The sequence below is a fragment of the Dipteris shenzhenensis genome, chromosome 18 (genome assembly GCF_047967505.1).
Source record: "Dipteris shenzhenensis isolate YYH24624 ecotype China chromosome 18, Dip_SZ_1.0, whole genome shotgun sequence".
NCBI classification, from domain to species: domain Eukaryota; kingdom Viridiplantae; phylum Streptophyta; class Polypodiopsida; order Gleicheniales; family Dipteridaceae; genus Dipteris; species Dipteris shenzhenensis.
The window spans coordinates 3,595,931-3,610,379 of NC_141613.1; the positions used below are offsets into that span (position 1 = coordinate 3,595,931).

Here is a 14,449-nt window from a genome sequence, read left to right on the forward strand (position 1 = left end):
GCATTTGGTGGATGAGATTGCTATATGCATGGCACTGTACATGCACGATGGTTGTTCTTCCTCGAGCACTTCATGAAGACCTTGAAGGGTTTTGTGAGACAAAATGGAAGGCCCTAAGGTAGCATGTCCGAGAGTCACTTGTATATATTTCCTAGTTTCTTGTTGATGTGGATAGCTCTCTCCCACAACTATGGGGAGATGATGAAGACCTAAGGATGACCTCTATTGTGCCTCAATGCAAAGGAAGAAGAAAAGTAATGGACACATAGTTGCTTAATAATATCAACCTCTATTGCATGCTTAATAGTGATGTGATGAAAAGATGGGTGACAAGATATGAGGATGCAAATGCAAGAAGACAAGGAAAAAGGGCCCTCTTTTGTACACACCATGAATCTTGTGTGCCATACCTTCAGCGTCTAAGAGAACTTCCAAAGGATATTCATTGGATTGGCTACTTGATGAAATGGAGAGAGCATGCTAATAGACACACCCGTATTTTTAATAATTCTATCTACGCATATAGACGCGCCTGCTATTTTGTACATCTATCAAGTGCATCTATAGTTGCTTTGTCTTGTTGTGGTTCTAGCCAAGTTTTTGGAATTGTTTGTGTTTTAAAGCCTAAAAGTGCTGCAAAGAGTCCCAATAAAGCATATCTCCCAAAACAAAATTCCAAAAAATGGCCAAACCTGGCTATGTGTGTGCGGGTACATGAACCAGGTAGATGGCATCGCCATCTACTTGATTTCCATGCTCATGTGCACATGGCCAGTTCTAACCATTTTTTGGGATTTTTTGTGTGTTTTAACACCTCAAAGTGTTGCAAAGAGCCCAAATAAAGCATATCCATAAAAATAAAATCAAAGAAAATGACCAAAAGTAGCCATATATGCACGGGCATGCAATACTAATAGCAGATGACATCACTGTTTGCTTGATTTTTGCACCTACACGTACATGGCAGCCATTTTATTTATTTTTTGTGTTATAAGGCCTGAAAGTGTTGCATAAAGCCCCAAAAAAGAAGATCCATAAATATAAATTATTTGTCCAACAAGTCCTAAAGAGTCTCAAGAAGACTTTAATACAATCGTATCATATCAAATCGATCTCTCTCTCTCTCTCTCTCTCTCCGTCCCTCCCTCTTTACATATAGGAATAATTAATTCATATAAGACTAATAAGAGCCGCAACATGTGTTTGTACCTGAGCACAATGAGGACAAGGGAAAAGTCTATCACGGTTCTCACTTCTTTGAGATATTCCTATACTAGTGTTCATGGATATGCCAATGGCACTTCAAGCTGCTTTGCATTGATTTGCTACGATGGATTCCCCTAGTGTATGGGTAATGCACATTAACGAGGTGTGGCTAGCCACGCCTTCAGACAAACTCAGTTTCATGCTATGGAGGGTGGTGTTCTTTCCCAAGTTGCTAAAAAAGGATAGATTAAGTAATGGAAGCACATTTCTTCAATTTCTTCTTGCTACCATGTTGCAATGGAAGCACATTTTCATTTATTTTGGACGTGCCTTGTCATAGGTCCTTTTGAAGACAAATTTAAAAGTGGTTCATTCTTGAGGTGAAGATTGGGCTATTGGGGGACAAATGAGTCATGAACAACATTCAATTCAATGTGTGGAACCTTCTTTAGGCTGCAGTAATTCAAGATGTATGGAAGTGATGAAATGGATTGATCTTTCGATATCAACAATTACCACTAGACTTTTATCAATAATTACAAGAAACATTTCTAGATCTCCTTCATTGTGTTGGTTTTGGGCTACTTCTCAAGCATTGAAAGATGTTGTTTGAGTTGAAAGATTTTCTTTTAATCATGGGCCCCGCACATGTACATCCTTTAAAAAAGGGTAAATGTGTAAAGAAAGCATACATAGCAAAGCACCTGCCTACCAAATTTTGCATGGGGGATGCCATGCACGGTACATACTATGCTATGCTAAGAGATTGAAAATTACTGCACATTATTTTCTAGAAACTAAAGACATGTGGATAAAATCATTTTTAGCAAATTTCTCTTTAATAATACTTTTTGCCATTTTTGCAAATCTCTCTAAAATGTTTACTAGTTTTGGCTAAAATCATTATCTTTTACATTTGGATAGTAGTTTCGGCAACATGACTGACGTTCACAATCTTTGTCGCTCTCCTTTTGGTAGCGGAATGGAGATGCAACATTCACAATAGCAGTGCAAATGTATTTTATTTCATGGTGGCAAAAAAGGAAACAGAGAATTCAAAGCTGAGCGGGAGAGCTGAGCCGCACTAATAAGGGCGTCATAGGGGCGACGGGCGATGGCGTGACGCGTACGTCCTTCAGTGCACTTTGATGATCAGTAGTAGAGGTCGAGGTCCAAGGAGAGAGTCCACCTTGCAGGAGGCGTATGGTCGATCTCCACGAGCTTAGAAGTTGCGACCCCCCGGGCTGCCAGGAAGTCGCCAGTGCCGCCGATGACTGTGAGGATGCGTGTCGAGAGGATCTCTCTCTCTTGGCCGAAGATGCTGATGGTGCCGTTGTACTTGTGAGAGGAAATGGTGGCCGTGAAGGCATGCAAGAGCGTGTAATCTACTTGGCTGTCGAAGATCCAGAAGCCCTGGGCAATCCCGATCTGTGTGGAGGTGTTGGACGGCCCTTCTGTGATGGGGTCTTCGAACGTCGATCTCACCCCGAAAGAAAGAGGGTTTGGCATGCTAAAGTTTAAGGGCCCGGCGCTATACACAGACTCGAAGAAGGAGTTGTTGACGGCAGGATTGTAGACAGTGTTGTGGATATAGAACTTGAAATGGCTGGGGCCTTGGGGCGGCATCCTACGTTTCGACGACGTTGCCGGGGTGATCGTTGCGACAAGGAAACAAGTGAGAGCGAGAGCAACAAGCAAATGCTTGGCCATAATTGATACGTGAGTCAGAGAGGGATCAGAGATGAAGCGAGGGTGAGGCAGGGATACAGGGAGAACTTCACACAAAGTGCGTACAAAGATGGAGGCTCGATTCCAACACGCCAGATTATATTGACACATGTGTTCTACTACAGCTGCGTTTTGAAAGACTTTTCGTCTCCTATAAACTTGACTTTTCCCACGTCCAAAATCAGAGCTCGGTGGTCAGTCCCAACTGGCTCCAACGCAAGTGCATTTGAAAATTTCTCGTCTAAATCTGTTTGTCAGTTCAATAGAAAATTGTGTTCCCAATTTCCAAATGTGAGCTCGTGAAATTTGGCTGGAAAGCTCATGCAATAACTGGTACAGCGCTAGACATGCTCTCTTAATGGCTGCTGTTGGCCAAGGAAAAATGCATTATAATCTTACCTATTGCTCTGCATCATGTACACGTCCTAGTTTTGTATAAGGCGATAAAACAGAAATTGAATCCAGGAGTTGAACACATCATTACACAAAGATAAAATGCATGCGTACCGCGTTGCAACGTGAACGTGGACACGTTCTGGAAGGCCAATAAATAGAACCTGAGCACAGATTCCAACGAACGAATCGATTCCCGAAATAGAGCACGACGCCGAGGATATTCTTATTACACATGCTCCTCTTCTGTTCTGCCTTCGACGTCGCCAGGGCCTAGGCAACCGCGACGACGCTTTTCTGAAACGCAACCTCTGTTATGATGACGTGATACGATTATGAATTTATGAGAAATAGTATTAGTCTTTCTCACTTGTTAGCTTAATGAACAAAACACAATACAAACAAGGTGAATTTCAATGGGCCTGTCCTATAGGCAATTTTGAATTTAATGTGGTTGATTTTTGGATGTGCAATGGAAAAAGAGGGCGGAAACCTGAGTGAGAGAGAGAGAGAGAGAGAGAGAATACAAGGATAGTATGGAGGACCTGAGTGAAACTGGAGAAAAGTAAGGTGTTTAAAGGAAAGTATGAAAGACTCGAGTGAAACTCGAGTAGATTCTAAATCCCAATTTCATTACCAAGACCTATCCTTCGAGGACAGGCCAAAGAATATGCAAACAACAACAGGCAAATAACTAATAGAATTCCATTATGTCGCATCTTCTCTAATATACATAGCTCTCCCATGAAGAATCCGGAAACAACAGGGATAAGAGTGTGCTCATCGATTATGAGCCGGTGCGGTGCATGTGATGGTCTTTTAGTCTATCCATGTGCTCTCTACCTAAGTGCCAGTATGCATGCATCCACAACATGTGGCATGCATGCAATACGTGAAGTGTGTGCACGTATATGGGTCGTGCACATACTTCTCAAGAAATAAAAATGAGGGCGAGGTCATCACGCACCGTTCTTTCACAATCACGATCAAAATTGTAGCAAGATAATAATCACGAATGAACAAGAAGAGAGATTGTAGTATGAATCAAACTGATGAGTCTTTACAATAATTTTGGAGAAGAATCACTCCGTGAAGGAGCTCAATACCACCCGTCCACCCCCGAGCTATCTCACTCTCACTCTCACTCTCACTCTCACCCGCATGAAGATGTTCAAATCAGATGATCGAATGATCAAATCTCAATCACACTCTTACTCTCACTCTCACTCTCTCTCAAAATATCTTGATCTTATCTTCTTCTTTGCGCTGCCTCGATTCGCGTGCGCTAATTGTCACTTTCACAGTGCCTCGATATGCGTGCCTTCTCTTCGCTCGTGTAACCTCGATATGCATGCCTTTTCTTCTCTTTCGCGTAGGCTCGATATGTGTGCCTTCTCTTCTCTTTTGCACAGCCTCGATATGCGTGCGTTGGATTGTGTGTTCTCCTTCTCACGATCTCCTCTTCTTTTATAGCCTTTCACAACTCCAAAAAAAGACAACCAAAAGCTCCCAAATTCGGCTAAAAACAGCTTTTCTCGAAAAGCATGCATGTGCTTTTCACCTTTTAGCATGTGCTTTTGATAGCAAACGCATACGGAATCTCGACGTCTCTCTGTTCGGCATGAAAAAGGCCCTGTTCGGAGCTTCACCATGCCTGCCTCGTAGATCCAATGGACAAGCTCAATAGCTCATTTCGAAGATCGGACCCTCTTCTTTCCCTTTGCATTTGACCTTTCATGGCTAATTCTTCCATCTCAATTTCCGTCTAATGCTTGCAACTCTTGACACAGAAATCTAGATGCACTTTTAGCTCAAAACCACTTTGTTAGCAACTTCTGACCTCCATACAGGCATGCAAATGAGTGAACCACAAATTTTTCACTAGGACAAAGTTTTTCTACTCAACAAGATCTAAAACTTTCTCATACAGAGTTTCTTCAAATTATTTCTCTAACCAACTCAAAATCAAGCCGCAAAATCTAGCCGACACCATAATGAACAAAAACCAAAATTTTTCGACCAACACCAAACTTTCCTAGAACCTTCAAAACATCAAAACCATCCTTTTTGAACACTATCTGTGATATATATTCCAAAATATTTCATGTACAAAATTGGAGCATCATAGAGGTAATGGCTTGGTGAAGATGTCAGCTGGCATATCATATGTTAAAAGGTACATCACTTGAAGGTCTCCAGCTCTCACAAGATCTCAAATGAAATAATAGTAGAGTGCAAAGTGTTTCATCCTGGAATGCAAAACTGGGTTTTTGGTAAGTGCTATAACACTTTGATTATCACACCACAGTGTGGTTGGTGCAATGACATCAAGATTAGAGATATCCTGGAGAAGACCTCGAAGCCAGACAACTTCACGAAAGGTAGTGGAGGTAGCAATGTACTCTGCCTCAGTGGATGAAAGGGCAACAACTCATTATTGTTTACTAATCCAACTGATTGCAGAGCCATTTACTAGAAAACAAAAGCCAGTAATAGAGCGTCTTGTGGCAAGATCAGTCCCCCAATTTGCATCAGAGAAAGCATCAAACTGAGGTGAAGAACTCTTGGGAGAACGAAAGTGAAGCCCATAATGAGCAGTGCCTTGGAGGTAATGAAATACGCACTTGAGGAGTTGCCAATGAGTAAGAGAAAGATGTGAATTGTGTTGAGAGAGCTAAATCACTGGAAAAGCAATGTCAAGCCTGCAGCACACAATGGCATAAAGAAGATTGCCCACGAGACTCCGATAGGGAAATGTAGAAGTATCTTGAGAAGATGGAGCAGACTTGTTGAGTAGTGAGATAGCTCCTGGCTCCATAGTAGCAACTGGATTGCAAGTCGGCATGTTGTATTTGGTGAGCATGTCCCAAATGTACTTCTGCTAACTGAGATGAATGATGCCTGATGCTCTATCCCGGTGGATCTCCATGCCAAGACAATAGCCTACTTCACCATTGTGGAACCACCAGTTGATCCCATCTTTAATTCTTTCACTTCTCGCTCCAGATCAGACAACTTGCGTTGAGACTCAAATTCAAAGTGTCCTACTCCACAATAACCACATTTGCCCTTGCGTCTGGTGGATTGATGTCCAGGGGTGATTTCTGATGTCATAGTTGCAATCAAAGCTTGATCCTTATCTGTTGTAGTCATCGTCAGTGCATGCTCTACCTTCGATGTCCGAATCCCCGGATCTATCCACATGGTTTCTTCTTCAAAGAGAGCATCTGCAGCTTGCTCCGACGTTAAATTTTTGTTGGTTATCAATGTGCTCCTGAATGTATTCCAAGATCCCTGAAGGAATTGATATAGCTTTAACTTTTGATGTTCTACAGGATCTCGTTGTGCACTCCTGTGAAAGAAGCTTCAATGGCGAGCTGGAAACAGTAGAAGACAGAGGCTGGATGCTAAGGAATCAAGGTTGCTGTAGCCAGTGATGAGATGGGCTTCACGGGCTTACTCTTATATAGCCACCACAAGTAGTCGGTTAGAGCCAATTGGGTGACAGACCCAGTCCCCCCAAAACGGTTGATTGGGGGTCGGTCCCGAAATAGGCCACCGACCACATGATAGTTTTACAGTAATCAAATTTTTAATTCTCCATACTATCTGCTTTTCTCTCTTGCGTACAAGATCCTATTATCTGTTGAGCACAGACGTTATATTGTTTTCTTACATGGTATCAGAGCCTGGACTCTAGAAAGAAGATTTGGTAGTGTGTTTCTGTTTGCGAGCAGATTGCAAGAGATGGCCTAGCCCGCAAGACTATGAATCCCACCGTTTGGCGAAAGCGAAAAGTTGGATGGCACTAACTATCCACTCTAAAAGTTCAAGATGAAGACTATCCTAAGCGCATACGAGCTTTGGGACACTGCTACTGGGGTGGACATGAAGCCGGTGGTCCCAAGACCAAATTCGACCAATGTAGCACAACAGATAGTACCAACTGCGGATGAGATTCTCATGTGGACAAGAAGAAATGCAAATGTGCTGTGTTCTATTGTCTGCAATGTAAGTGATTCTGTCATGGCATTAATTCAACATGTTACTACAGTGGAGGAGGCATGGACGGTCTTGAAAAATTAGTACAAGACCATGAATCAGACGCGGATTCAAAATCTAGAGACTCAACTCGCGAACGAGAAACTATCTGAGTCTGAAGCGGCAAAGAAGCTCATCACCAAGGTGAAGAATCTGCGCGATTAGATGATTGCGATTGGCATCACCATCACCAGCGAGAATCTAGCACGAAGGTGCATACGGAGTCTCCCACCAAAGTACGATGGTCTTGTTATGGCACTGAATACGTAGAATCTCCTCAACTTTGAGGATTTCAGCGCAATGCTTCTGGAGGAGGAGATGCGTCAAAAGATGAGGACTAGAGAAGATTCGGCTTTCTACGCTGGATCAAAGAAAGGTACGGGTAAGGACTCTGGTAACCCATCTTCTTCTGATGATAAAAAGAGAAAGAAGAAGATCAAGTGCTTCTATTACAACAAGGCAAGGCACAAGTAGAATGAGTGTCGAAAGAAGATTGCAGATGAGAAGAACGGAGTAAAGAAAGAGTCCAGCAACAGCGCGCAAGTAGTACCAGTAGAGCTGTTCGTAGCAATTGAGGAGATTTGCATAGAAGCAGTTCATGTACCTATGGATGAACCGTGGATTATTGACAGTGGTGCATCACACCACATGACCAGTCGGAAGGATTGGTATACCTCTCTATAGCCGATAGGGAATGACATCCTGGTAGCAGTCAACAATGATGCAAAATGTCCAACAAAAGGAAAAGGTACGATTGCTCTCAAGTTAGATAGAGTTGTAAAACAGTTATCCGATGTTCTTTATGTGCCAGATATCAAGAGGAACTTCTTGTCCGTTTCTACAATCATGGATCGCGGGACCTCAAAGTTCACTTCGATAAGAATGGCGCACAGATTTTGGATCTTCAAGGAAAGGTTGTTGGTAAAGATACATCTATAAACTCTCACTTCCAGTGCTCTAGCAGATGTGAAGAACATTAAGCTGTGGCATGAGAGGTTTGGTCATCTAAACCTTAGTTCTTTAAAGGAGATGCATAAAAGTGGAATGATTACAGACCTACTAGAAATTACAGATCTGCCCGATGTATGTGAAGCTTTCATGATGGGCAAGTAGCATCAGTAGCCCTTTCCTAAAGAGGCCAATAGGGCAAAGGCTCCTCTAGAGCTCGTTCACATGGACCTCTACGGAAAGATGGAGACAGAAGCTTTGGGTGGTTCCTACTACTTCATGACGCTAATCGACGACTATAGTAGAAGGATATGGATATACTTCTTGAAGACTAAAGACGAGGCTTTTAGTAAGTTTAAGGAATGGCATGTAATGGTCGAGAAAGAATCGAGGAGGAAGGTGAAGAAGTTGAGATCAGACAGAGATGGAGAGTTCACATCAAGTGAATTCGAAAATTACTATAAAAGTCATGGGATCAAGAGGCAGAAACCCTCGCCACATACATCACAGCAAAATGGAGTAGCAGAACGCAAGATGTGCATCACCTGCAAAATGGGCAGGAGTATGATGAAAGGGAAAGATTTTCCAAAGACTTTCTGGGCTGAAGCATATAACACAATAGTTTACATTCTGAATCATAGCTACACATTCAAGGTTGTGAATGGGATGACTCCACTGCATGCCTTTTCTGGTAAGAAACCTTCAGCTGCACATTTCAGAGTTTTTGGATGTGACTATTTTCTGCATGTCCCTGATGCTAACAGGACCGAATAGGAACCGAAGAGCCAGAAATGTATTTTCTTGGGCTACAGTGAAGAGGTGAATGGTTACCATCTCTATAACCCTGTTACCAAGAAGGTAATTGTAAGTCGCGATGTGGTCTTCTCAAAGCAGCCGCATCAATTAGAGGAGGATGCTTCCTTCCCAGACAACCAAGACCAAGATATCCATCTAGTACAACCACCAACAGCAAAGTGAACCTCCCCAACGGTGCTTGGGAGGATTCAAGATAAAGAAGAAGAAGAAGAGCCTACAGAACTGCAATGGCAACGACCATTCCAGAAGTGGGTAAAGCAGCTTTTGGATGGCAGAGAACCTCTAGCCATTGAGGAGGAACCATCCGAACACTGCCGGTCCAAGAGATTAGAGGAGCAAAGAAGGGCGCAGGAATACTTGGTTAACTATGCATTCATGACAGAGGTGATCTGTGCTGAAGACCCCAAGTGTCTTGAAGAGGCACAGGGTGATGACATGTGGATGGAGGCTATGCAGTCGGAGTATGGCTCCATAGTGAAGAACAACACTTGGGAACTTATGGATTGACTACCAAAATGCAAGGTAATCGGCACCAAGTGGGTGTACAAGACCAAGTACAAGTCTGACGGCACATTGGATAAGTACAAGGCTTGGCTCGTGGCAAAAGGATTCGCATAGGTACGTGGTTTTGATTATCAGGATACTTTTGCTCCCACAGCTCGACTAACCACAATTCGCAGTGTTTTGGCTTTAGCTGCCCAGAGAAGTTGGCCCGTGTTTCAAATGGATGTAAAATCCACCTTTTTAAATAGAGATCTCAAGGAGGAGGTATACATGGAACAACCACCAGGTTTTGAGATCCCCAGTTCAGAAGGTAAATTCTGTAAACTGAAGAAGGCACTTTACAGGCTAAAACAGGCCCCACGAGCGTGGTACCAGTGAATTGATGTGCTTTTTACAAAACGGGTTCAGGAGGAGCCCATCTGATGCAAATTTGTATATCTTCAGAGAAGGAGGCAAGTGTATGATCATGGTCCTTTATGTGGATGACCTTGTCATAACAGGGAACCATGAAGAGAAGATCTCATAGACAAAGCATTTGCTAGGAAGAGAGTTTGAAATGATAGACCTCGGACTGATGCATTTCTGTTTGGGGATTGAAGTTTGGCAAGAGCCGAAACATATCTTCATTTCACAGCTGAAGTATGCTGGAGAGATACTGAAGGCATTTGGCATGGCTGAGTGCAAGACAGTTGGTACCTCTATAGAGGTTGACGTGAAGCTCTCAAACAAGGATTCATCATCACTGGTGGACGAAGAGAAGTATAGAAGGCTTGTGGGTAGCTTGATTTACTTGTGCAACACACGATCGGACATCAGCTTTGTGACTAGTGTACTAAGTAGGATTTCCAATAAGCCCTGGGAGAACCATTGGAGGGCAGGGATGTGGGTGCTGAAATACATCAAAGGCACACTTGATTATGGCATCACCTATACCAAGGGCAACATCTTGACCAGATTCTGTGACTCGGATTGGATAGGAGACGTGGACAGCACGAGATCAGTTATATGTTACTATTTCTCACTTGGATCTGGAGCTGTGTCATGGGTCAGCAAGAAGCAACCCACAATTGGTCTTTCTTCTACCAAGGCTGAGTACAAATCAGCATGCTTTGCTTCTTGACAGAGAATGCTGCGGACATTTTCACGAAGGCTCTTGGAAGAGACTTGCTGGAGAGGCATCTTCATCGACTTGGCATTGGGCTGAAAAAGTAAGTTCACTTGCGGGTGGACATTGAGGGGGGGTGATAGATATCAATGCTTCACTCTCATGTAACTACGGGGAACCAGCTAACTCTATTTGTAAGCCCCCCACATGAGGAGAAGGCATTTGAGTAGCTCGCTTATCCGATAGGTCCTGGTTTAGACACCAGATGGGAGCCATGTGTGGCCTGATGGCTAGACGGCTTTAGATAGAGTTGGCACACCACCAACTAGGCTACATGCAAGTGCAGAAAGACATCCCATGATTAACCGCATTGAGGGTAGACAAAGCATTTCCCAAGACAGCCCACTCTTGGGTTGCGAGGCCCGTTTGGAGCCTCAGATGATCTCGATGGCTCCAGGCCGTTCTTCCACACCAGTTCTATCGTGTCATCGGTGGCCTATTTCGGGACCGATCCCCAGTCGATCGTTTTGGACAAACTGGGTCAATCACCCAATTGGCTCTAACCGACTACTTGTGGTGGCTATATAAGAGCAAGCCTGTGAAGCCCATCTCATCACTGGCTACAGCAACCCTGATTCCTTAGCATCCAGCCTCCATCTTCTACTCTTTCCAGCTCGCCATCGAAGCTTCTTTCACAGGAGCGCACAGCTGGGAGGCAGCGCCATCTATTGTATCAGTTTTACAGTAATCAAATTTTTTATTCTCCATACTATCTGCTTTTCTCTCTTGCGTACGAGATCCTGTTATCTGTTGAGCATAGACGTTGTATTGTTTTCTTACACAAAACACGATAAAAAAGAATATGTAAACAACAATAGGCAAATAACCAGTAGAATTCCATTATGTCGTGTCTTCTCTGATATACACAGCTCTCATGAGGAATCCCGAATTAATAGGGATGAGAGTGTGCTCATTGCTTATGAGCTGGTGCGGTGCATGTGATGGTCTTTTAGTCTATCCATGTGCTCTCCACCTAAGTGCCAGTATGCATGCGTCCACAACACATGGCATGCATGCAATACGTGAAGTGTGTGCACGTGCATGGGTCGTGAGTGACCCAACATTTAATAATTTACATTTTCATTGTCTGTTTTTGGAAGTTAACGCTGCCTATATATAATATCAGAAGAACTCTTTATAGTTTATAATTTCTTTTAAAAACTTGCCGAATTTGGGGGGTCAACAAAAACGATGGGCTAACCGCCGGGGGTCAAGAAGAAATAAATTTGCTGAATTCGGGGGTCAACAAAAACTATGGGCTAACCGCCCGGGGACAGACGTTGGAAGTAGCGAGATCGAGAACATGATAGCCCATCAGCAATAACCGCCCGGGGACAGACGTTGGAAGTAGCGAGATCGAGAACATGATAGCCCATCAGCAAGCTTCTCTCAGGTTACATTCATACAACCTTGAAATTTGAGTGAAACAGAGTCCTGTTACGGAGTTTGGCCCAAGTAATCAGCCAGAGTCACATAAATAGTTAACCAAGACTAGGTGATTCTATCAAGAACTGCTCTTATCATGTCATTCGTCAAGGAAAAGCGTAGTTTTATCCGAGCAATTGGGATCTAGTCCACTTTCCCTGCATCCCAAATGTCTCGCCATGTTCTAACGCCGTTCTTGAATACGGACCTAGCTTTGGCAATATCATGTGGAGCAAAGGCGTCGCCCCCTCTTCCGGGGGCCTTGCCTTGCTCCCCAACAAACTCGCATCCTCCCTTAGACCTTGTCCGCCATGCCAAGAAAGGGACCCGACCGTCACCTTCCAGGACGAGACTAGCCCCGCGACTAAGTCAGAACCATGCACTCGCACCAGGAATTCGGAGACCAATCGATCATACCAGTTGAGGTTCTGCACTCAAGAGGCTCAAGGAAATGTTTCTGAGATTGAAGCAATTCCAGTCTTGGATTTAAAGCCTTCATTTGTTCTCAGGGTATACAATGCATTTTCTTCAATCTTTCTCTTCAGCCCGGAGAGAGACGCAAACTAAGCAGCTTGATTTCTCTTCAACCGAGAGAGACACGCAAAATAAGCAGCTTGAATTCCTTCTTTCTGCTGGAATCTATAGATCGACGGGCGATCGACGCCACGTACGTGATAGATGTCAGGAATTTGGCGTTCCATGCCAAGCCCAAACCGTGCCACCCTCTAATTACATTCTCTCTTTGAACCTTTGAGGAACTCATACCCCCCATGCAAGCGGGCTCCTAGATATCGGACTATCTCCCCTCTTTTGACTTGTTGAATATGTAGCTAGTTTGGCATAGCACCACAATCTAACCTTATCACGAACGTTTCTTCCAACTACACTTAGCTATTGAGGCATTGCAAAATTTCTCCATTATTTCATGCAATGTGCCATTTCACCCTAGTCTTCATGGGTTAAGGCAACGATATCATTTGTGAATAATGACCCCCAATTGATTACCTACGGGGAGTCCAACCCCCATTATAGAACCCACTCCAATTCAGCATCGTGATGAGCAGGATGTTTCCAATGGCAAAGAGAAGGGGTGCCAACGGACACCCCTGTCACACTAATCTTCTTAGGTCAAATATGCTAACAACTCCCCCATTCAGGCATAACATTGCTACAGCAATTCCAAAGAGGCATTTTACCAAGCTATAGGACCCTAATCCAAAGCCAAGCTTACCTAACGTGGCTATCAAATGGTCCCAATGCACTCGGTCATATGCTTTATACAAGTCAATCCCAAATAGCATCATCCTTTAACCAGTTGCACATCACTACTACACACGCATCCTATTGCGACATTTACGTACCGACGTTTAGCACCCGCTTAGCGTTAATCGTCGTTATAAAAATCGAGTTTCGTAAATCGTCGCTATATAGTGACTTTTGCCAAAAGTCGCTATATAGCGACACTGAGACAAAATATTATAGCAACGTTTTTACAGAGAGGTTTTTTTTTTTTAAAGGCCTTAAAAATTAGTTTTTTCCAATGACAAAATTTTTTAAATTTTCATACATGTTTGAGCTCATAGAGAATTAAAAAATGAGAGCATGCACATCAAGCCTTTGAAGCTCATATATTCATGTCCAAGTTTGAGATGAGAAAAATCAAATAAGAGCATTTACATCAACTGTTTCATCTTGAGCCAAGTCTAAGGCGCCAAGCAAGTCTATCTCCAACTCTATACCGAGTTGATCTCCTATATCATCATCGTACTCTAGTATCGTACGTTCACCTAAAAGTATTTGATCATCTTTTTCAATAAAGCTTAAGTGTGGTGATTGATCTTGATGATTGTTGTCTTTCTCGTCAATATCGTGATCTCCATCCTCCCGTGCGATGTCATTATGCGCATCTTCCTCTTGCCTCATATGGTGATCTACATCTTCTTCGCTAGATTCATCAATTGGATCCGGCATTGGTAGTGGCATCTCCATATCCACATCTCGATCTTCAAAATTTTGCTTACTTCGTGGTGCAACTTGGATCACGTACCACCATCTTGGATCAGAACAATCCGAATGAAAAACCACCTATATTGAAGATGGGTGCCAAATGTCGTCAATTATATATATATCAATGGACTTTAAAAACAAAAGCTTCGACTAATTAAATCATTAGTATGCACCTGCTCACAGTGCTCAGGAAGAATAAAAGTATCACTTTCATCG

At 43.2% G+C, this 14,449-nt stretch overlaps 1 protein-coding gene across 1 annotated transcript; it reads right to left on the reverse strand.

Annotated features, from left to right (window-relative positions):
- Positions 1-2,358: 2,358 nt before the first annotated feature.
- LOC147890712 (disease resistance response protein 206-like) lies at positions 2,359-2,916 on the reverse strand. Its single transcript, XM_087389794.1, has one exon. It carries the CDS (start codon positions 2,914-2,916, stop codon positions 2,359-2,361), a length of 558 nt encoding a protein of 185 aa, XP_087245920.1.
- Between the last annotated feature and the right edge of the window lie 11,533 nt (positions 2,917-14,449).